This window comes from Cricetulus griseus, chromosome 3 (genome assembly GCF_003668045.3).
Source record: "Cricetulus griseus strain 17A/GY chromosome 3, alternate assembly CriGri-PICRH-1.0, whole genome shotgun sequence".
Lineage (NCBI taxonomy): Eukaryota > Metazoa > Chordata > Mammalia > Rodentia > Cricetidae > Cricetulus > Cricetulus griseus.
In genome coordinates, this window is record NC_048596.1 from 183606725 (window position 1) to 183632014 (window position 25290).

General features: G+C 39.3%; 1 protein-coding gene across 5 annotated transcripts in view; it reads left to right on the top strand.

Moving 5' to 3' along the window:
• Positions 1–206: 206 nt before the first annotated feature.
• The window catches only part of Nfat5 (nuclear factor of activated T cells 5), an 85924-nt gene continuing 60840 nt past the window's right edge, over positions 207–25290 (top strand). For 3 of the 5 annotated variants that reach the window (XM_027405944.2, XM_027405945.2, XM_027405948.2), the window contains exons 1-2: positions 207–636; positions 2307–2360. In XM_027405944.2, coding sequence (XP_027261745.1) covers positions 564–636; positions 2307–2360 — 127 coding nt within the window. In that variant the 5' untranslated portion in view covers positions 207–563. The remainder of the gene's footprint in view (positions 637–2306; positions 2361–25290) is intronic. The other 2 variants (XM_027405946.2, XM_027405947.2) reach the window with 1 other exon arrangement.

Here is a 25290-nt window from a genome sequence, read left to right on the forward strand (position 1 = left end):
CCTCCCTCCTCCCTCCTCCCTCCCTGCTGGCGGGGCCCATTCCCAGCCCGGGATCAGCAGCAGCCGCGGCAGCGACGGCAGGAAGCGAAGCCCTTGTTGATGCTGTTCCGTGGCGCGCCTGTCCGCCCTCCGGCGGCCTCTAGGCTCTTCCGGGCTCCTGGAGTCCCCCCTCCGCGCGTGCGCAGTGCCTCACGAGGGGGCGGGGCTCAGATTCCTGTCAGCGGCGGCGGCGGTGGCGGCTGCAGTCAGTGTGCGCTGAGGAGAAGCCCGAAACGGACTCTTTGGCTGTCCCTCTCCCCTACCCCGCCCGAACCTTCTTCTCTCTGGACTCACCGGGAGTCAGTTCTCTACTCCGCAGAGCTGCTCTACTCCCCGCCGCCGTTCTCGTCGCTCGGCCGGGTGGGAAGTGACTGCCCTCGAGGAGGAGGAGGAGGAGGAGGCAGCGGCTGCCGCCCTCGCCTCGCCGCCCCCGGTTCGGTGCCCGCGGTCCCGGAGAGGAGGTGCCGCCGCCACCGCCGCTCCCCCCCTCCCGCTGCCCTCGGGCCGGGCTGGGTCGAGCTGCGATGCCCTCGGACTTCATCTCATTGCTCAGCGCGGACCTAGACCTGGAATCGCCCAAGTCCCTGTACTCGCGAGGTGAGTCAGATGGGGGGTGGGGCGTGGGGGCGGGGAGCGCGGGCGCTCAGAGTCCCGGGGGTCCCCGTCGGAGCCCGGCTCGGCCGGGGTTGCCCCTCACGAGAGTCCCAGGCTGGCCCTGGGGCGTCACGGAGGGCTAGGGGAGATTCGGGAACTGCGGAGCGGCGGCCCCTCCACAGCGCAGCGCGGGGCGCCCGGGGCTCAGGTTCCGGCCCCCCCCCCTCCGAGTCCTCTGCGGCCCCGGAGGTTCGCATCCTGACGGTCGCCGCTCCCGGCTCCGCCACCCTCTGTCGGCTGCCTGCCCAGTCCTTCCCCGACTCGGGAATCACCCCACTAGTCCCGGTGCTGGGGCGCCCAGGGGGTCCGGACGCCGCGGCTCCTGTCTCCCGGTCTCTCCTCCCCGGCAAAGTTGCCACACGCCGGGCTGCGTGGCCCCAAGCGGCTTCCGAGCTGAGGGTCACCATTTTTTTCTCCCTCTTTCGGCTTGTTTGTGCGCGGTCGTCCTTACCCCCCCCCCCGGGCCTAATCCACTCCCTCCCCATGTCGGGACGGCCCCCCTCAACCAGGCGTTCTTCCTTTCCTCGTCATCGTCTTGCCTGGAAAAGGCCCGAATTTTCTTTTTTCTGTCTTTTCACCTCCGTGGCATTCTAATTACTTCTTTTACAAATATAGGGATGCCCTCCCTGGATTACTTGTATTCCTCTCCCTGGAGTACCAGGCTCGGGCACAGTCCTGCCCTTAGAGAAATTTCTCTTCTTTGCTGTTCAAGGGCTCCTTGCAGAGAGGAGGCAATGAACACAGCTCCCCATTTAAAACTATTTTGGCTAAGGCCTTCAGGGGATTCCCAGCATCTAAAACATTAACACTTGAGGTGATCTCTGCTGGGGTTAAATTCCTACACTGGACACCACAAGAATGTGTCAGAACAGGTTTCCTTTGCAAGGGGTATCAAACTAAAAATACCCACATTTGCACTCATCGCCAATTCTTATACCGGTGGAAGGGGCAAAAGTCTGTTCTTAGCGATTCATTTATATTTTAAAACATACCACGGTGTGAACCCTTTTCCCGAGAAATCCAGCATTTCCCCTCTTTTTAGTTTTACAAATCCACCAGATAATTTTACCGAGGGACTTAAGCCTGGCGTTAGTGTATTCATATTGTTTAAGTGAGTCAGAGGGATGTGATTTACCATGGAAGGTGCTGACTTTATATTGAGTTTGTACACAGAGCCCTACTTCATAACTGTTAGGCCATTGTCTGTTGCTTTAATGACTTTAGTTGACAGTTATTATCCTGTAGGATATTTCTCAGATATTACCTGAAATAGCTTAGAAATATTGTAGTTTGAAGTGTCAGAAAATATCAAGAGGTGAGCTTTAGAATAAGGCTGATGTACAATTGAATGCTAAAAATAGGCAAGACAGTAACACCATTTGGGCAGTAATCATCAGATAATTTTCCATGAAACAAATGCTTTATCAAAATTTGAGTTTAGCTTAGAGACTAGTGTAGAAGCAACCCAAGCACCCTTTTGCAGGGAATAGACCAAACTAATATGGGCTTAAGCTCTTAAAAATACATAATAGTTACATAAGAGATGTATGCTATCCTTGGCATTTTTTTCTCATTCAGCATAAAAAGTACTTAATGCTTTTTGTGTTTTTCAGATTCTCTGAAGTTACACCCATCACAGAATTTTCATAGAGCTGGACTATTGGAAGGTCAGCAAAATGCCATTTTACAGTATATTGTGTTAGTGTGCAAAGGCTTTCTCTGAGATGGAGTTGAAATGGAAAAGTGGGAAACTTTGCAGACTCACACAATGTAGTTTTTTTTGCTAAGGAGCCTGATCCTTCTTTTAGAGCAGCTAAATGTTTCAGTGGATTTCATTGTTGTGCTTGAAGTGCTTATAGCCCATTGTGTCTGCTTTGAGAGGCTTTGGGGAAATCCCTCACAATCGTTTAAAATTATGTGTTGGGTGTTCTACTTTAGAATTTCAGCTTTTTTTTTGGTTGTTTTTTTTTTGTTTGTTTTTTTGTTTTTTTCTTGGTTTTTCGAGACAGTTTCTCTGTGGCTTCCTGGAACTAGCTCTTGTAGACCAGGCTGGTCTTGAACTCACAGAGATCTGCTGCCCTCTGCCTCCCGAATGCTGGGACTAAAGGCGTGCGCCACCACCGCCTGGCCAGTTATTTATTTATTTATTTTTTTAACACAAACTGAATTTGAAAAGGTTCAAACATAAAGATGATAAATTAATAAATACAGCAGTGACACCAAACAAACTTAGTTTGAAAATTCCAAATTGAAAACTTGGATGTTATGTGTTTCAGAATGATATATAATTTATTTACCAATTATTGATGTGACTTCTATATCATTATATTTAAGGATGAAAAAAGCTAAGTAATAGAGATGATTAAACTATGCTTAGAAAAAGAGGCCCATAGAATGTTCTGGAAAAGTTAATAGGCTATGTACCTTAAACAGATGACAATTCTTTTAAAAACTTTTTTTTATTTTTACTTTACACTTACCATCTTTGAATTTTAGAGTCTTGGTATTAGATAGCAAGGATATTAATTATTTCTCCGTTATTTAGAAATGAGAAACAAGCTGAAAGTAAGAGTCTTGGGGGAAAAGTTGAGCAGCAGCAGAAACAATCCCTTCTGTGTTGTAGTCAGTACTCCTTACCCAAAGCCAAGTGCCACCATGAAATAAATATATGTATCCAGTGACAATGCTTTATTATGTCTGTAGTACTTTATTATCTCTTTGAAAAGGACCTTGAATATTTTTGTCTGACTTGAATATAGCTTTTTCTTCCCATAGAGGAAGGTTGTCCTATAGATACAGTGGAGGAAGTGGGTGTTGTAATTGAGCTTAGGTTTAAATACCAGTTTAGCAACTTCTTCAGTTCTGTGACCTGGGGCAAGTGATTTTACTATTCTAAACTTTATTATTCCTTCTAGAAAAGTAGGTATCTCCTTAGGTATTAAAGTGTCTAGTTATAGTGTTTGGCTTTATTATTATTTTATTATTGGATAGTACTGGGGATTTATTTATTTGCTTACTATTGTTTTTTGAGACAAGTCTCACTATGTAGCTCTTTGATGTTCTGGGACAATTCTATATGGGTCATACTGGCCTGGAACTTAGATCTGCCTGCCTCTGCTTTGAGTGCTTTAAAGAGTGTGCCACAATGCCCAGAAGTACTGGGAATTTAACCTGGGACTTCAAGAATGGGAGGCAAATGTTCTCATTGAGCTATATGACCCTAGCAGGGAATATCCTAATCAGAGAGATTATCTATCAGGGAAAATGTGTTAATTATTTAAGGATGTATTTTATAAATTTTAAGGTTTTTCTTTTTTTTTTGTTTGTTTTTTAAGATTATTTTTATGTGTATGGGTGTTTTGCTTTTGCCTGCCTGTATGTCCGTGTATCGTGTGTGCGTGTGTGTTGTGCTGACAGAGACCATAAAAGAGTGTTGGATCCCCAGAGACTGGAATTATAGAGCTGTCATGTATGTGCTGGGAATCAAACTTGGGTCCTCTCTAAGAGCAGCCAGTGCTCTTCTGAGTCTTCTCTCCAGTCCCCTAAAAGTTAGTTTTTAAACTTTAGCATCAGCTATATTGTTTTAACAGTATAATTTAGAGTATATAAAAGGTTCTCAAATATATTTTTTTCTTTTTTGAGATAGGTATTACTATGTAGTCTTGGCTGGCCTGGAATTCACTATGTAAAGCAGGCTGCCTTTGAACTCAAGACATTGGCCTGCTGCTTGTTTTCAAATGAGAGATAGAAAGAAAAGATGTGGCTTGGCTAGGTGGATGGAGGGGAAACTGTGATCAGAACATATTTTATGAAAACAATTTTCAATAAAAAAGTTAAATCAAAAAAAAAAAAAAGATTGGCCTGCTTCTGCCTCCCGAGTTCTGGCTTATTAAAGACATATTCTATCATGCCTGGCTTTTTGTATTAATTTTTTGTTGGTCTTTTTGAGACAGGGTTTGTCTATGTATGCTTGGACTGCCCTGGAACTCTCTCCATAGACCAGGCTGGACTCAAACACAGGAGATCTACCTGCCTCTACCTCTCAAGTACTGGAAGTAAAGTAAAGGTGTTCACCATGATTGTCTGGCTTTGTATTAATTTTTTAGAATACTCTGTTTTATTCTAAGAAGTATATATTCTAGTTCATTTCTTTTTTCTTTTTTCTTTTCTTTTCTTTTTTATTTAATTTTTACAAATTGTAATTTCACATGTCAATCCTTTCTCCCTTTTCCCCCTACCCCATCCCCTTCCCCCCTCCACTCCCCATAGAGGGTAGAGCCCTCCATGGGGGCTCCCCAAATTCTACAACATCATCCTGGGCCAGGCCTAGGCCTCCTCTAGTTCATTTCTTGATTCTCCTTTGCCATCTTTGCAAGATAGAGTATACCAGGAGGCTAATACTTCTGGTGTATCAGTGTCTTGTAATCTCTTAAAACTGCAGTCCAAGTAGGTGAGGCAGGAGGGTTGCAGAGATGGAAACAAAGCTAGTAAGTTCCTGGCTATAGAATGTGTAAACACACACACACACACACACACACACACACACACACACACACACACACACACACACACACACGGAAAAATTGTTGAACATAAATCTCTTCAGAGTGGTGTATGTCAAGAGCTTGCCACTGAATTATTCCTTTTTTTTTTTTTTTTTTAAGTTTTTTAAGACAGGGTTTCACTGTATAGCCCTGGCTGTCTTGGAACTCACTTTGTAGACCAGACTAGCTTTGAACTCACAGAGATCCACCTCCCTCTGCCTCCTAAGTTCTGGGATTAAAGGCGTGTGTACCACCACCTGGCACCACTGAATTCTTTAAAAAACATTTACTTACTGGATGTGCCATACTACACATGTGGATGTCAGACTCAACAGTTTTTAGGAATCAGTTCTTGCTTTCTACTATGTGGTTCTGGGGGTCATTCTCAGGTTGTCAGGCTTGGTGGCAAGTGCCTTTACTTTACCTATTGAGCTTCCTTACTGTCCCGATGATTCACTGAATTATTTGTGTGTGTGTGCATACATGTGTGTAAAGCCCAGAGGTTCCTCAATCTATCCCTACCTTCCTGTTGAAAATTTCTCACTGAATCTGGAATTAACTAATTTGGCTAGACTGACTGACCGGCAAGCCTGCAAGGATCCTCCTGTTCCTGCCTGTCTTGTGCTGGAATTACAGGCATAGTTTACTTTTTATATGGGTGCAGGGACTCTGAATTTTGGTCTGCATTCTTACATAGAAAACTTCCCATGGAGCCATTTCCCTAGTTATTGAATTCATTCATGTTCATTCATTTCTAATTCTAAAGTTCATTCATTTCTCTTTCTAAGATTTTTTTTGAGAATTGGTTTGTTTGTGTGTTGGTTTTTCAAGACAGGATTTCTCTGTGTAATAGTCCTGGATGTCCTGGAACTCGATTTGTTGACCAGTCTGGCCTTGAACTCACAGAGATTCACCTGACTCTGCCTCCTGAGTGCTGGGGTTAAAGGTGTGTGCCAGCAGTGCCCAGCATTTTTTTGAGATTTAATTTGTCATTATATTTTATGTGGATGAGTGTTTTGCCTGCATGAATGTCTGTTCATCGCATGCATGTAGTGCACGAGGCAGCCAGAAGAGGGTGTTGGATTCCCTGGAATTAGAGTTACAGATGGTTGTTAGCCACCATATGGTTGCTGGGAATTGAACCCATATTCTCTGGAAGAACAGCCAGTGCTCTTAATTAATCACTGAGCCATCTTCTCTCACCTTTCTTTTTTTGAGGCAGGGTCTCATTCACAGCCCAGGTTATCCTTGAACTTTTGGTCCTCCTGTCCCATTTGTTTGAGTGCTGGGAGTAGAGGTGTTGCTAGCTCCTGCATCCTACTTGATCAGTGAACTCAAAAGAATTTGTATAACCCTTTGAGATGTTAAATAGCAATTATCTTACTTTAGAGATGAGGAAATGGAGGCATATGGATCTTTAGTGACTAGCCTAGAATCACATAATTAATAAGTTGTAGAGTTACGCTGTTGGAGCTGCTGCTCTTCCTCTTCCTTCCCCCTCTTTGAAACTTTCACTCCTTCTGCCTCAGTCTGTCAGTGCTTGGATTACAGGTGTTCCCCACCATGCCTGTCAATTTAAGTTTTTAAGAAAATAAGTTATAAAACCTGTAGTTGGGAGTTTTTGACTTGATAAATAGATTAAAAATATTCTTGCTATTCAGCAGAGTTTGCTTTTAGCCTGTCTATTAAAACAATGCTGACTGAGCCTTCTTGCTACCATGATTTTAATTAACGTGATGATTCCCTGACAATAGTTACAGGATTTTAACTAATTAATGCAATAATACACAAGTATTAAAATGACCTCAACTTCAGGAGACACCCAGTACTCTATTATGGCCTCAAAGGGCTCCCTCATATGCATGGGGCTCTCTCTCTCTCTCTCTCTCTTCTCTCTCTCTCTCTCTCTCTCTCTCTCTCTCTCGCACATAATCACACAAATTTAAAATGTATATAATTCTTTAAAAAATTGTATGTTTGTTTTTAAAGGTTTTACGAGTTTAAATATCTTGCTTGCATGCGTGTGCCTGACTTATTTATTTTTTAAAAAAGATTTATTTATTATATATACAGTATTCTATCTGCATGTCAGCCTGCATGCCAGAAGAGGGCATCAGATTTCATTTTAAATGATTGTGAGCCACCATGTGGTTGCTGGGAATTGAACTCAGGACCTCTGAAGAACAGCCAGTGCTCTTAACCTCTGAGCCATCTCTCCAGCCCTGTGCCTGATTTATTTTATTGAAAATAAATTTTTTTCATACCAGTGAGATTTTTCCTTTTCAAGTGGTTGTTAGTGGAAGATAGCTTCTTGGTTAGGGATGTGAGCTCTGCTTTGGGGAATATTTTAATGTTCACAGTTAGCAAATTGTTTGCTGTCTTACATGAGTGTCTTAGTTAGGGTTTTTTATTGCTGCAGTGAAACACCATGAACAAAAAGTAGGTGTGGGAGGAAAGTATTAGGCTTACACTTCAGCATTGCTGTTCATCATTGAAGGAAGTCAGGATAGCAACTCAAACAAGGCAGGATCCTGGAGGCACGAGCTGATGCAGAGGCCATAGAGGGGAACTGCTTACTGGCTTGCTTAGTCTGTGTTTTTAAATTTTTTTATTGTTTCTTATTTTATTTGTGTGTATTGTGTTTTGCCTGCATGAAGGTTTCAGGTTACAGACAGCTGTGAGCTGCCATGTAAGTGCTGGGAATTGAACCGAGATCCTTTGGAAGATCAGCCAGTGCTCTTAACCACTGAGCCATCTTTGTAGCCCCTAAGTCTGTTTTCTTACAGAACCCACCCAGCATGGCACCAGGGATGGTACCACCCAACATGGGCGACTGGGCCCTCCCCATTGATCACTAAATGAGAAAATGCCTTGCAACTGGTCTTATGGAGGGATTGCCTCAACTAAGGCTCCTTCCTATGATGATTCTAGCTTGTGTCAAGTTGACAACAAAACCAGCCACTACAGTGAGTATCTTTATGAGGTAGTTGTAGCATATCATAGATTAAACTCTGTCGTGGCTGATATTCAGGCTTAGAAGTGAAAAGTAGAAAAAGAAATAAGCAGAAGCCAGAGTTTTTTTCTCTCTCTTAGTTTAATTTTTTTATTATTGTCTATTTGTGTGAAGTGGTCGGGATGCTTTGCTCACCATACTTGTAAAATTAGGGGACAACTTTCTGGAGTTGGTTCTCTTTCCATCATGGGTTCCACAGACGGAACTCATATTGTCAAGCTGTTATTCTTGCTGACCCAGGCACTTGATTTCTTTTTTCTTTTTTTCTTTTTTTGAGTTGAAAATTTTTGCTTAATGGATTAAAAAAAAAAATCTCATTCTTCTAGGCCTTTTTGCTACAGTTGTAAAACAAATTTAATATACCTTTAGGATTATGTAAATAATTAGAAGCCCGTTTAATCTTTGAGAAAGGATAATGTTACTTCCTCTTTTGTTGATCAAAATTTCACTTAGAATGCAATGTTTCATGTATGTGATACAAAACACCCTGCGTGTTTCTATCAGGATGGATAGTTAGTTGACTTTGCGTAACCAAGTATCTGTTAAGGGTCAAGAAATCTTTGGCAGTACTTATATGACATCATAGGAATCTGTTTCTGCTGCTTCTTATTTTTGCTGGTATGTTTCAGAGACAAAATGAAATTGAGAAGAGATGGACAGCAGAATAGGAGCTTCAGAAACTAGTTCTTTATCTTGCTGGGGTTGGTTTTTGTTTCCTGAACTTCCTGAAAGTTCTGTGTTAGGGATTAGACTATTTCAGTGAAGGAAATTACAGTACTTTTCTTCACTACAAAGACTCAGAGTACTTTCTTTGGAGTTACTAAGTTACTTCTCCTTTTTGTAAAGTTAAAACAATATGAAGGGTGTTTGCTTGAAACAGGATATTTTATAATCCAGAAGGTTTGCCTTGAACTTGTTATGTAGTAGAGGATGACCTTGAACTTGTTATGTAGTGGAGGATGATCTTGAACTAATTCTGTCTCCCAAGTACTAGAATAACAGGCCTATGTCCTCATTCATACCTACTTTTTTGTGTTCTGGAGATCAAACTCAGGGTGTTGTGAAAGCTAGGCATGCATTGCACCAACTGACCTATGTCTCCAGCATAGAATGTGAGTTCTTTGGTCCCTTACAAGTGAGTGCAGTCTTTTGCGTAACTGTATGTAGAAAATGCTGATTTTGAATAAAATCAACATTTGATCAGTAGTCATATATTCGAAATTCTACATTATTAGGTAGATTGTTAGATTAAAATTATTATTATTATTTGCTTTGGAGACAGGATTTCTCTGTGTTGCTTTGGAGACTATCCTGGCACTTGTTCTGTAGACCAGGCTGGCCTCAAACTCAGAGATCTGCATGCCTCTGCCTCCCAAGTGCTGGGATTAAAGGTATTCACTACCATGCCTTACTGTAGAGGCTTTATTACCCAAGTGTGTTTGTTCAAAGTTTTCATTACAGTCTCTATAAATTAATAAGATAGGACATGTTTAAGTGTGTCTTATAACAGTGGCTGTAAACCAAATGTAAGCTTAAGCTAATAAATTGTGTATTCTTGTGGGCTGGCATGTGCCACAGCAAACATGTCTGGAAGAGAGTAACCTGAAAGAGTTTATTTGGTGTTTTTTGTGTTGCTCCACTACTGAGCTGCACCATAGGAATTAATCCTTTTAAAAATAAAATGTGAGGCAAATGAGGCAAACATTTACCAATGTAGAGTGAGTAAAGTCTGACTACTTTGTTTCATTAATTAGGACAACTATTTCTATATATTAAGGCAGCAAAATGCTTGTGCTAATAAATGTATTTTTATTTTAGGACACATTGACTTTAATGCTAGTAAGCTATATTTAAGGACATACTAATTTTAATAATTTTCATAAATATTGCTAAGAATAAATGTTTAGCATAAAAACATACAACAAATTATATGAATCACTTAATAAATACATGTAAGATGTTCTTCATCGTTAACATTGGGAAATACAATTAAAATCACCAGAGGTACTTCTTTCACTTCCTAGGATGGCTGTGATAAAGCATTGTGGTACATAGTTGTAGTCCCAGTTACACAGGAGGCTGAGGTAGGAAGATACCTTGAGCCCAGGAGTTTGAAAACAGCCTGGGTAACATAGTTAAGACCCCATCTCAAAGAAACAGAAACAACAACAAAAATACTGATCATGTGGAGATGAATACACTACTGCTAGGAATGTAAAATTGTGAAGCTGCCATTTTAAAGAATCCGATATTTCTTCAAAAAGTTAAACATGGGGCTGGACAGATGGTTCAGTGATTAAGAGCCCTGATGCTCTTCCAGAAGACTTGGGTTTAGAAGACATGGCTTCGTTTCCCAGCGTCCACATGGCAGCTCACTACCATCTGCAACCATCAGGACATCTGACACCCTCCTCTGGCCTCCAAGGGCCATACATGTGATACAGATATACATGTAGGCAAAACACTCACACACATGAATAAGAATAAATATTTCAAAAAGTAAAACACACAGAATTACTGTATTATCTAGAAATTGTGCTTTTAGATATGTATCCAAGAAAAATGAATACATGTGGCCACACAAAATGTTTATAACAGCATTATTCATAAAAAGCCTAAAATGCAGAAAAAATCTAAATAGCTATAAACTGGTGGATAAATGGGTAAGCAAAATTTGGACTGTTCACACAATGGAATGTTATTTGACCATAAAAAGAAATCAAGAACTCACTATAAGTGAACTTGAAAACGTGTTAATCACCTGGCTGAGGTGGTGCACGCCTTTAGTCCCAGTGCTCTGGAGGCAGAGGCAGGCAGATCTCTGTGAGTTTGAGACCAGCCTGGTCTACAAGAGCTAGTTCCAGGACAGCCTCCAAAGCCACAGAGAAACTCTGTCTCGAAAAACAAAAACAAAAAACAAAACAAAAATGTTAATCACAAAAGACTATATGCTATATATTCCCATTCCTTTTTTTCCATTTTTAATTTTTTTATTTCACTTTATATTCCAACCACAGTTTTTCCTCCCACCCAATATTCCCATTCCTAATACTGTACAAAAGTTAGGTTAAGTCTAGAAACATGTATGCTAGTGTTTCCTAAGGGTTGGAAGCGAGGGATAGGGTGCATAATAGTTCAAAAAATATGTGAGTCTTTTAGGGGTGATAAAAGTGTTTTGTAATTTATAATAATATCTGTAAAAACATGGACTATACTAAAAGCCATTATTTGCTTTAGGTGAATTTTGTATAGTATATGAATTATTTTAGTACACATACATAGATGAATTTGAATAAGTATATTAGCCTCATTTAGATGGGATGAAATGATATTTTTCACTACTGCATGGTTGATTCATTTTGTTGATTTGTAGAAAGCAAATGTTTATATTTAAGAATAGCAAGAGGATTGCAGTTATCCAGTAAATGTCAGAATTGTGGCAATGAGCCAGAAAGAAAAGGAGAATCGACATTAGTGAAGTGAGGCATACTTCTGTAGCTATGGAAACTTTAAGCACTACTGATTCTCAAAAAGATGTTCTTGTGCTTATATTTCTATCATTAATTAGACATTGATGGGGTTAATGAGGACCTTGGATAATTGTTAAGTTAAATTGATATAATTATATTCATTGAAGGGCTTGCGTAAAGGGTACTTTGGGTGGTTTATTGTTTGCTTTATATGAACATTAAAGTAATTTGTTTAATTTATGATATAATTTTATATGATTTTTTTTTTTCAGAGACAGGATCCCTACTTTTTAGCTCAGGCTGGCCACTTAACTCATTGTCCTCCTTCTTTAGTTTCCTGAGTACTAAGATAACAAGCATATGCTACTATGCTGGTATAGGTAGAATTTTTTGTTTTTACATTGTGTTAATACCTATAAATATTTTTTGAAAGTGAATCTATTTTGATATGATCATTTTGAAGAAAAGTTGAATCTTATTCAAAGGAAATTTTTTGTTTGGACTTTTTGTTTTAGGATATATAGTCATTATCATCATCATTATTAATATTATTGTTTGAGAGAGGGTTTCTCTGTGTAACCCTGGCTCTCCCAGAACTTACTCTATAGACCAGGCTGGCCTGGGACTCACAGAGATCTGCCTGCCTCTGCCTCCACAAAGTGCTGGGATTAAAGACATATGCCACCACCCTCTGACAGGATAAGTTACTCTTTTGGGCTAAGATTTTTTATAGAAAAGTCTTTCAAAAATTTGAAGCTTATTTTTCAGGTTATAACAAAATTAAAAATTTAAGTTCTCTCTCTCTCTCTCTCTCTCTCTCTCTCTCTCTCTCTGTGTGTGTGTGTGTGTGTGTGTGTGTGTGTGTGTGTGTGTGTGTGTTTGGAATTGAACCTAGGACCTTAGATGTTCTAGACATGTGCTCTATCTACCATTTAACTATATTCCCAGTCTTTAAAAGGGTTTTTCTTTTTTTTGGGGGGGGTACATGAAATGTTGCTAGGAATTGAACTTGTTTTTGTTTCTTTGTACTATAGACTGAACCTAGGGCCTTATGCATGCTACCGCCTCCTGGCCCTAGTTTTTTTTGTAATGATTTTATACTCTTTATAGCATGCTTCACTAAACAGTATATTACAGAATAGACATTTGATATGGTACAAATCAGCTTCTAATGACTACATTGTATCATGATGTGTTTGAGTCATTACTTATCACCCTTGTATTGATGGCCTTTATATTTAGGGTGTTTCCAGTTCTGCTCTTATAAACAGTGGTGGAGAACAGTTTTATATGCGTATTTAACTGTATTTTTTCTTTAATTTAAGTTTATAAGTGGCTAGATCCGGTGGCCTAGGCCTATACAGCTATTCAGGAGACTGAAGCAGTAGAATTTAAATTTAAGGCTAGCCTGGCCTAACAGTGAGTTTCTAGTGATCCTTGGCTGTTGTGTGAGACCATGTCTCAAACAAACAAACAAACAAAAAACAAGAACGAGGAGAAGAAAATCCTAGGTTTAAATATATGTCTTTGTAGTTCTAGCTCCGATTTGATTCTAGAGCTGTGATGCAATTTGAACATACACATACACTTCCTAAATATGAATGTATGGATTAATGAACAAAGGTTAAAATTTTATTTCATTGGTCAACTTTTTAAAAATGTGACCTTTGCCTAGTCCTTTATTTCCATGTTACAATAAAATATCTGTGGAGAGAGCTGAAATGAAATGACGTTTGCCAAATGAATTCATCACTTATATTGTGGGTACAGTTCCTGGGAAGTGTTTTGGCTGCTTGACCTTTGACTTACATGCCACCTTTCCTTTTGCTTGCTACTTTTACTTGTGCAGGTTCTTCTAGAACTTACTATGTAACCCAGTCAGGCCTTGAATTTGAATACTTCTGTTTCTACCCCCAGAGTATCCAGGAGTACAGAGGCCTGTGCCACCAGTTTGATTCTAAAGACTGGTTGGTATGTAGTATGAGATAAGGAGGAAAGATGATAAACTTATATGAGTTCATTAATGGGAAGAAATATACTATTAAAATTACCACTATTAGCTGAGTGGTGGTGACACACACCTTTAATCCCAGTACTCTGGGAGGCAGAGGCAGGCAGATCACTTGAGTTTGAGGCCAGCCTGGTCTATAAAGTGAGTTCCAGGACAGCCAGGGCTACACAAAGAAGCCCTGTCTAGAAAACAACAAATTGCTGCTGTTGCTACTACATGTCTGGGTGTTTTCTCTGCATGTCAGCCTGTACCAGCAGAAGCCAGAAGAGGGCTTCAGATACTCTGGAACTGGAGTTATAGATGGTTATGAGCTGGGAATTGAACCCACTTTCTCTAGAAGAGCAACAAGTGCTCTTTTTTTTCTTTTTTTTTTTTTAAAAGATTTATTTATTATGTCTACAGTGTTCTGCCTGTGTGCCTTCAGGCCAGAAGAGGGCACCAGATCTCATTATAGATGGTTGTGAGCAACCATGTGGTTGCTGGGAATTGAATTCAGGGCCTTTGGAAGAGCAGCCAGTGCTCTTAACTGTGGAGTCATCTCTCCAGCCCCTGCAATAAGTGCTCTTAATTACTGAGCCATCTTTCCAATCCCCAAAATACTCCATTTTGTACAGTGAAAGAGCACAAGCTTTTCAGGCTTAATGGAGCATGCCTATAATCGCAGCAGAGACAGGAAAATTGGGAGTTCAGTGTTAGCCTCAACTACTTAGTCTGAGACCAGCCTGAGTTGTGAGACCTTGTTATAAACAATATGCCCTGAAAAGAACACATGCTTATTGGAATTTATTTAATACAGTAACTTGTCATCATTATTATTACTGTTATGTGCATGATGGGGGGGAGAGCATGCATCCCACACATGTTGAAATCAGTTCTTTCCTTCTTTTATCTGGGGATCCAACTGAGGTTGCTAACTTTGCTGGCCCAGAAATTTTTGTTGTAACCTAGGCTTGTTTCTCTAGGTGCTGATTTTAGCTATAATTAATGAACTATTGAATTTACTTCAGTCTTCCTAGTTGTTCATTAATGTCTTTGTACTTGGCTGCTTTAACAAATTTACAGAAATTTATCATTTGTTAGTTGAAACTGCCAAGACTTGGAATTATAACTATTTTGTTTCTAGTGTATCTGCCAAATTAGTTGATTTTGTTTTGAGAAAAGTTACTTTGCATTAACAAATAGGATTGTTTAGATCGGAACTTCTTAAACTTTTCTATTAATAACCTCTTTTCAGGCCTGAGGATTTTTTTTTGTTGTTGTTGTTGTTTTTTGTTTTTCGAGACAGGGCTTCTCTTTGTAGCTTTGGAGCCTATCCTGGTACTCGCTCTCGAACTCACAGAGATCTGCCTGCCTCTGCCTCCCAAGTGCTGGGATTAAAGGCGTGTGCCACCAACACTCGGCTAATGCCTGAGGAATTTTTACATGACCCCACATACCATAGGTATATGAAGTTAGTATACAGATCTAACATTTACAGATAATAAATAAATAGATTTATTCTAAAATATTTATTTGGTATACATATTATTTTACTGTTTATTAAAGACAAAAGCAGATTTGCAAACTAATGAGATGAATGTGATTATCTTTACATAAAAGTTAAATTTTGGCTAAATGTTTGATATCATAGATGTAGAACCATATTCAGTGTTTTTCAGAACTGACTGATACTTTGATTTTGTAAACTTCAATGCTGAGAATATAGCTTGGCATAAATATATAGTAAAAAAAAAATGACAGAAGTATGTTTAGTGCCATATCAAAAATTGTTGGAAATTGTTTTAATCGAAGCCAAAAGTCATCTAATGATTTGTTAAATGATACTCAGATAAAATTTGATTTTGGGGAAATATAGTTAACACCTCCATCTTTTTGCTTATTTTTTATTTTGGTTATTTGAGACAGGTTTTTTCTGTGTAGCCCTGGCTGTCCTGGAACTTTCCAGGTAGACCTGACTGGCCTTGAACTCAAGGTCCACCTGCCTCTGCCTCCCTAGTGCTGAGACTAAAGGTGTGTGCTATCATGCCCAGTTTTTTTTTTTTTTTTTTTGAGACAGGGTTTCTCTGTGGTTTTGGAGGCTGTCCTCGAACTACCTCTTGTAGACCAGGCTGGTCTCGAACTCACAGAGATCCACCTGCCTCTGCTTCCCAAGTGCTGGGATTAAAGACATGCGCCACTAACGCCCAGATCAGGCCCAGTATTTTTATCTTTCCTTTTGTTTTTTAGATTTAAAATTATGTAGAGGAAGGTATGCCATAGCACACATGTGGAGGTAGAAGACACTTGTGAAAAAAATGAGTTTTCTCTTTCTACTGTGTGAGTTCTGGGGCTCAAACTTCAGTCGTCAAGCTAGGTGGAAAGTGTCATTAGCTACCAATATATTTCTGAAAGTAGTGGTCCACTGTATCAGAGTTGAGAAATAAGTCAATTAGTAATTGATTGTAGTGTTATGAACAAAAGCATAGATAGTTAAGTGATAAATATGAGAAGAGGAAGTAGAGGCAGATAGCACAGATAACTGCTAAAAGCATTTGGGGAGAGTTGTGACATGAAGCCCCTAAGGGAAGGTAGAAAAATGCAATAACAACATCAATAGGAATCTTTAGTGGGGTGAAGGAGTTGATGAAAGGAATGACAGACAAAAAGATGGGGCAGGCCTAGTGTCACAGAACTGTTACAGTCGAGCTACTCTGGAGTTAGAGGCATGAGGGTCCCAAGTTTAAGAGTTGCCTAGTCTACAGACTTCGTTCAAGGCCAACCTGGGATAAAGTAAGACCTTGTCAAAAGAAAAAAGGAAAAGAAAGCAAGAAAAAGAAAGAAGATCTGGGAATATAATTTGGTGGTTGAATATTTGTCTAGCATGTACAAGATGCTAAATTCAACCTCCAGTGCCCAAATAAAACAAATATAATAAAGTTTTGGCACGAGAGGGAAAAACAGATTCGAGATTTAGAGTTGGTGCTTCTCTTGAATTTAAAGTGACAGATAATAGTCATGCCTGGCTCTGCTCACCTTTAATCCCACTGATGTAGTTGGATCTCTGTGAGTTAGAGGCAGCATGGTCTACAAAGTGAGTTAAAGCCAACCAGGGATGCACAGTGATATATCTTTCAAAAGTAGCTAGATAGCTATATAATAAAGGGACAGAGATGAAGATAAGGAAGTTTGAAGATTTGTGAACTGTGCTCTGATTTCTTCATGGAGAAATGACCTTCCAAGAGTGACAGACATAGGGGAGTGGCTTTCAAAGAACCATTGTGAAGAATTCCTCAGAAAACTGACAGGATGACAAGGAATACCTTTTTATAAAAGACTTCTAGGTTGCTTGAAGAAAAGTCATGAATTCATACTAGTCTGTAAGCTTTGATTTTTTTTTTTTTTTTTTTTATCAAAGCCTTGAAGCTGTGGATTTAGGAATGTTGAAGATGAGTGGTTAGTTTTTCAGGATTGGGCATTATTAACAGGATGAAAAACAGTATGGGCAGAATATAGGAGTATTTCAGGACACAAATTCACATTTTATCTTATTCCTAGTTATTCCCTTCCTCCTTACCTTTCTCTGCCTCTTACCCTTTTTTTTGGAGGTGGTGGTAGGACTGGTTCTTGTTTTGCTTTGCTTTTTTGAAACATGATCTCATGATCTTGGATTTGTGATCTTTGTGCTTCACCGCCACATGCTGAGATTACAGGTGTGGACCACTATGCCCAGTTTAGGTGTTTTTTTTTTTTTTTTTACATTGAATCCAGGCTTTGTGCACAATAAACAAGCCCTCTCAACTGGGCTACATTTCCAGTCTGCCTTTCCTTTCCTCCCATCCCATCCCATCCCATCCCATCCCATCCCATCCCATCCCATCCCATCCATCCATCCATCCATCCCTTTTTTGATACAGTTTTCATCCTATAGGCTAAGGTGACTTCAGAATCACGATAGTTCTCTTGCTTCAGCTTGCACATATTGAGAATAACAGGCATAATCTACAGTGCCTTCTTACCACTGATTTTGTACTTTTTTTCTGATAATACTGCCTTATGTTTGATCTGTCAGAATTTAAATATGAGCATATAAATACATATATATGTGTAAACATACACTATGTATCTTACAATATGGCAAAGTACAAAGCAAGAATAAATCACATGAAATTCTGCTGTAACTGGATAGTGGCCACTATTTAATAAGTTTATGATGATTCTTTTTCTTTTTCGAGACAGGGTGTCTCTGTGTCGCTTTGGAGCCCATTTTTATTACTAGCTTTTTTTTTTCTAATCTCTTATTGTGACAGATTTGTAAATTTTTTTTTTTTTTTTGAGACAGGATCCCACTATGCATCCCAGGCTTGCAAAAAAAAAAACAAAAAAAAACAAAAAAAAAAATTACTACATGGAACAGGCTGTCCTCCAACTTGCAGTGATCTTCTTGTATCTACCTCCTGAACATTTAGAATTCCAAGCATGTGGCATCACACATGACCTTATAAACTACTTTTATCATTGGGCATTCATATATAGGAAAAACATACTATCGAGGAAACAGCACTACTGGTGGTTTTAAGCACCAATGAAAACCCTGAATTGAGGGCACTGTTGTATTCCAACATCATTCTAATAACTAATAAGGTGGGTAGCACTGTGTAACCTTCTGCAAGTTACTTAAGAGATGAAGACTTATTTTAAACTAACCAAAATAGTGGCAATATCTATCTGCTTTGAGGAGTTGTAAGAGCTAGCGGTGATGTGTAAAAGACACCCAAAACTATTATTAGTATTATGTAGTAACTGAAGCATGTAGAAACAAATGGAAGCCATAGTTTGTGCCCTCAAAATAGTATGCAATAAGGTGTTATTGAGATACTGCTTGGACATTATTCTTTTATTGCCAAAGGATCGTGTTAATATCTCATGCCCACTCCAGATTATTTTAATTTCAATGGTAAAACACGTAGCTTTCCTTGTGTAGGTCTTGGGCTTCCTAGCTAGAGAGAGACCTCAAAAAATAAGGTGGAAAGCAAGCACATACGCACACAAACATGCACACTACACACATATGCATACAACAGACACAAAAATAAAAAAGATAATTGTTCCCTTTGGCCTTTACAGTGTTTGTCATTGTCAACACTGAATAATCAGATTTTATATAAAAATGCAAAATTTGGGGCTTCTCTTGACAAACCAAACTTTAAGCTGGAGATGCCTATCCCCTTGAGAGTTCAGTTGTAGAAAATACCATTAAGCCAGTTTCAATGATTTGCATTACTCTGTTGGTGCCCATTTGGCAGCTAAGTTTTCAATCCCAGTACTAGGCTTGAAAGGCTGAGGTGTTGTTTTACAGAGCAGAAAGAAAGAAAGAAAGAAAGAAAGAAAGAAAAGAAAGAAAGAAAGAAAGAAAGAAGATGATTTCTTTCCTAATGAAACTTTTCAAGCTTGAAGACCAGAACAATGAGTGGTCTCAAAAAATAATAATAATTTTATTAAACACTCCGCCATAGGTAAATTTTAAAAGAAACTACCTATTGATAGTGATTGGGCTGTAAGTACTTCCATCATCTTCAACACAAGAACAAAAATGCTTCCTGTTTTTTTTTTTTAAAAAAGTACTAAACTCTCACAGACCTACCAGGTTCTTGAAGAGTTTTGAAGAATTCAATAAAGGCTTTTTTTCTTTTTTCTTTTTCTTTTTCTTTTTCTTTTTTTAAATTTAAGAGCCAAGTGTGGTGGCTTAGAGCTATAATCCCAGAATTTGGGAGGCAGAGGCAGAAGAATCAGGAGTTCAAAGTGATCTCTGGTTACATGTACAGTTTCATTCTAGTTACAGGACTCCCTGAATAAAAAAACCTTTTTATTCAAATCTGTTCGTTCTGACTCCAAAGCCTAAGCCTGAAACTATAACACTAGATTACAAAATGATCTAGAAGTGGTCTTATCTAATAACATACAAGTTATCCTATTTAGTCAGATGGTGGTGGCACATGCCTTAAATCCCAGCACCCAGGCTACACACAGAGTTCCCAAAGCTACACAGAGAAACCCTCTGTTGAAAAACCGAAATACAGAAAAACAAAACAAAACCGAGTTATCTTACTCTTCTCTGGTGATATTTTGTTTATGATCTAATAAAAGCATGCCTGAAGATCAGTGTGCAGAACTAAGCCACTAGTTAGCTACACACCTAAGCCACTAAATTAGCCATAGAGGACAGGCAGTGGTGGCCATACCTTTAATTCCAGCACTCAGAGACAGTGGCAGACGGGTCTCAGTGAGTTCAAGACCACCCTGGGTACATGAGAGTGAATCAGTCTAAAAGAGAAACAGACCTCACACTCTGATCTCAGGTTATGCCTTTAATGCCAGCACTAGAGAGGACTATAAGGCAGGAGGAGATAGGAGCAGACAGTCTGAGGTCTGGTGGAGAGCAATGCAGGATGGAGATGCAATCTGAGGACAGGATCTTCCCTTCAGTTTGAGCACTGGTAGACATGAGAACTTTGGTGGTTGGCCACTTTGCTTTTCTGATCTTCAGCTCTAATCCCAATATCTGTCTATGAGTATTTACTACTAAGAACAATTAGAATTGGTGTTACACTTCTCTATTCTCAAAATAAAGCTGGAAGACACAAGTCTGCACCATTCACTGGGAAATACAATAGCAGAAGAAATTTAGAAACATGACAAATTAGAAACACAAGACCAAAAAAAAGTGTTCAGGAACAGTGATCAAAATCTTACATGATCAACATCATTACTCCTCACAGCAAATAACCACATTGTTTTCATTATAGTTTTCATTTATAAGTTGTATTAAAAATAAACTAATAGTCCATTGTGAAAGGATTGGCTAATTTAGTAAATCTTGCTATTTAAACAATGTAATACTTTGTAGCTATTGTAAATTGTAACAGATCTACATTTAATAGCATCAGTAAACTGCTACAACAGGATATATTCCAGAATTCTATTCTTGAGGTAATGTATAAATAAACAGAAGTGTGTACATAGAGATATATACATTAAAGAATCATCATAGCTGGGCATTGGTGGCACATGCCTTTATTTAATCCCAGCACTCGGGAGTCAGAGGCAGGCAGATCTCTGTGAGAGGCCAGCCTGGTCTCCAGAGCGAGTGCCAGGATAGGCTCCAAAGCTACACAGAGAAACCCTGTCTCGAAAAACCAAAAAATAAAATAAAACAATTACAAAGTACACTGTTAATATATAGTAAAAATGCCAGTGTAACTACTCTTGCCCATTGGGACCACTACTAAGTACAATAAGGTTTACCTGGTTTCCTGAGTAGTTGGTTGGGATTACAATCACATGCCACTGTGGGAGCTTGATGGTGTTTTCTTAAATGAATTTCTTCTTTTTGGTATTTCAGGCTTTTTCTTATTCACTGGTACTTTTCATTATATGGTCAAATATATACAATATATATAATATAATATATAATATATATATATATATATATATATATATATATATATATAATCTTTCTTCACCAAATAAAATAAAATAAGCCTTTCATCTGTGGCCCTGTCTTCTCAAGCATCCTTTTCCTTATCCTTCAGAAGTTTTGTTTCAACTTACCCTGAGCTTACTTCCTCACTTCCACTTGGACTTCAGCTCTGCCTTTTGGCTTCTACTCTGTCATTCCCTTCTTTAGCAAAAGTAACAGGAAGTACCTTTTTTCACATCAAATAAGTGGATTCTTTAAAGTTGTTTTTTCCTTGAGCTGAAACATTTTCACATTTGGAAGTCTTTAATATTCTTCCTTGATACTTTTTTATCCTTAATACTTATATTTATTTTTATTTTGTTTATTTTTGAGACAGGTTCTCTGTAGCCTTGGCTGTCCTGGATCTCACTATGTAGACCAGACTGACCTTGAATTCGCAGAACTCACATATCCACCTGTCTCTGCCTCCTGAGTGCTGGGATTAAAGGTCTGTGCCACTATGCCCCCGCTTGGTTTTTATATTATTTATTTATTTATTTATTTATTTTTGAGACAGGGTTTCTCTGTGGCTTTGGAAGCTGTCCTGGAACTAGCTCTTGAGGACCAGGCTGGTCTCAAACTCACAGAGATCCTCCTGCCTCTCTCTGCCTCACTGCCCCACCCCCCCAATCCCCCAGTGCTGGGACTAAAGGCGTGCCTTGTGCCACCACCATCCGGCCTCTATATTCTTTTTTTTAAATTTGTTTTTACTTAATATTTACAAAATATTGGTATTTTGCCTGCATGTATATCTTGTATGAGGTGTCAGAACCCCTGCAACAGGAGTTATAGTTGTAAGATGTTAGGTGGGTGCTGGGAGTTGAACCCAGGTCTTCTGGAAGAGCAGCCAGTGCTCTTAACTGCTAAGCCATCTCTCCAGCCCCTAGTTCTATATTCTTAAAGTTCCTTTCTTTCTATTATTCTTCCCACCACTGCTGTTTTTCCTATTCTCCTTTGTCTACATGTTTTTTGAAAAATTTATTGTGTTGTACATGGTGTGTGCATATGAGTGTGTGTGTGCCACAATGCCAGCATGGAAGCCAGAGGGAAACTGGAGTAAGTAATCTCTTTTCACCTTTGTGTTGGTTTCAGGGATCAAACTTAGGTCACCAGGCATGGCAGGACAAGTATCTTTACCTGTAGAACCATCTTGAAGCCCTACTTCTTTTTTTTTTTTTTTAAATGTACTATTAGTCCCCCACTACCACTACTACCAAAACATACAAACTAAGGGGAAATTTAAGTGTAGGGGGTTTTTTTGGGGGGTGGGGGGGCTTTAGACATCGTTTTCTAGTCTAGGATGGCTTTGGATTTCCTGAGTTTCATCCTGGATTTCAAGGATGATCTTGAACTGCTGTATCCAGCACTTCCACAGTGCTGGAATTACAGGAATGTATCACCAGGGCAGGTTTATGCTGCCCTGGGGATTGACTGTACACTAGGCAATTACTCTACCAACTGAGCTACATCCCCTGTTCTAAAATAACAGATAATAACTGAATAATGTCTGCGGGGCTCTTTAGTTTCTTTTTTCCTCTAGTTGGTATAAAATGTACAGTGTATATTATTTAAATGCCTTAAAACACTAATACATTTTGGGAAAACAATGCAATATGGAAAATAATTTGAATAAATACATATTTGCTAACAAAACTGAGAAAAATTTGTTAAAACAGATCACCTACCAGTTATTCTTGGATGCTATAATCTTTCAGAAACAAAATATCCAGTGGACCTGTAGCCAGTACATTTTTTCCAGCAGAGATGCCAAGTATGATGACTGTGAAGGCTGAAGTGTTTTTGTTTTTAAACAAAAATAATGCTGTCTCTTAAATGCAGAACTGGGGGCACACTGGACATGTTAGGACTTCATCTTAGAGTATCTGGTGTGAAATCTTAGCTTGGGATTTCACTTGTTTATTGAGGCAGTGAATGGAGGAGAGAAAGAGAAAGAGAAAGGCAAATATTTCCCAAGCCTTTTTTTTTTTTTTTTTTTTTTTGGAGGGGGCTGCATTAAAGAATCTTTCTATGCCTTATGGTCACATTTACAAGGATGGGTGTTGGCTGTTGTTTTTGTTTTTATATTTTGTTTTAGATGAAAGAGTTTACAAGTGGATTTTTCAGTGTGATATCTATACCTGATGATTGGGCATTGGAGGTGGTATGGCTATAGACAATGGCTATACCTGATAATCAAGAGAAGTTCTGTTATTTGTGTAGTAGATACCTGTTTGGGTCATTAATTCATGCCTTTTAAAAATTTTCATGTGTATGGCTATTTTGCCTGCATGTATGTCTATGCACCACATGTGTCCCAGGTTCTCAAAGAGGCCAGAAGAGGGCATTAGAACCCTGGAACTGGAGTTACAGTCTGTTGTGAACTACCATGTGGATTCTGGGAATTGCACCCTGGTTCACTGTAAGAGCAGCCAGTCCTCTTAACCATTGGAGCCATCTCTGATTGTTTTTTGATTTTTTTGAGACAGGATTTCTCTGTGTAGCACTCCTGTCCTGGAATTCGCTCTATAGACCAGGCTGTCCTCAAACTCACAGAGATCTGCCTGTCTCTGCCTCCTGAGTCCTGGGATTAAAGATGTGCACCACCATCTGGCTCATTGTTTTATTTTTAAAGCGTTTTCAACATAAAGTATCATTTTTGTCCAGTGTGATAGTGCATACCTTTAATCCCAGCACTTGGGAGGTAGAAGCAGATGGATCTCTATGAATTCAAGGCCAGCCTGATCTACATAGTGAGTTCTAGGGTAGCCATAACTACACAACAGAGAGACCCTATTTTAAGACAGTGTCTCACTGTGTAGCTTCGGCTGGCCTGAACTCACTATATTGACACTTAACTCACAGAATTTTCCCTCCCTTTTTACCATAAGTATTTTTATTTAGTTACTTGCCTGATAATTAAACAAAAATACTGTGTGTGTGCATATGTGCATGCCCTCCTGGCCAAGAAACACTACACAGAAGCTGCCTTTTTTTTTTCTTATTTATTTATTTATTTATTTATTTATTTATTTATTTATTAGTTTTTTTCGAGACAGGGTTTCTTTGTGGCTTTGGAGGCTGTCCTAGAACTAGCTCTTACAGACCAGGCTGGTCTCGAACTCACAGAGATCCACCTACCTCTGCCTCCCGAGTGCTGGGATTAAATTAAGGCGTGTGCCACCAACGCCCAGCTCTTGTTCATTTCTTTATAGGCTTAAGTCAGTATTAGTTGTGTTCAGCTTGATTACCTGAAAGTAAATTAGAGATTTCTTAAGAAATGTTATAAAGGAAATGAACTCTGACAATTCTGGTGTTTAGTCTAACCCCAAAGCAATTGAATTCCTGTTCTCATGTATAGTATAATAAAGGTGAAGTGGAGACTAATAATCCAAAAATTTAGGAACAGATCTTCCTTTTTAAACTACATCTGCTCCATGAACTGTGCCCCATATTTGAATACCACCATTATTGTGTGTGTTTATTCTATAATGATCCTTTAAAAAGAGCAGGTATGAGTCCAGTTTGGTTTTGTTTCATTGTCCTATCTCTAGATTTCTTATCAGAGGAAAACTCTACTGTCCTAGATTTTATCACCTTCCCCCTATGTTTCATCACATATTTAAAGAAAAAAAATTTTTTTGACTTCTCAAGACAGTTTCTTTGTGTAATAGCCCTGGTTGTCCTGGAACTAGCTCTGTAGATCAGACTGGCCTGGAACTCACATAGATCCACCTGCCTCTGCTTCCCAAGTGCTTGAGGTTAGCCCTGCTGAGGCCGCCACCACTGCCCCGCCAGCTCATTTTGACATTCTTGCCTTTGTATCTAAAGTACCTAATTTCATTCCTTCTCCTTTTCCAATCGGCCTGGACCCTTGCAGCAAGTTCTTAGTCTTCTGAATCTGCTCCTTGTTCTGCTTATTTTCTTTTCTTGTACCCTTGTACTGTTCATCTGACTGGGTGGACCTTGATAAAAACCTTAAGCAGGTAAGGAGAAGTGCTTTGTGTTCTGAGCTTTGGTGTCCCTGTGTTTTTGGCAGTAGTGAGGTGGTCACAGGCAGGCCAGTT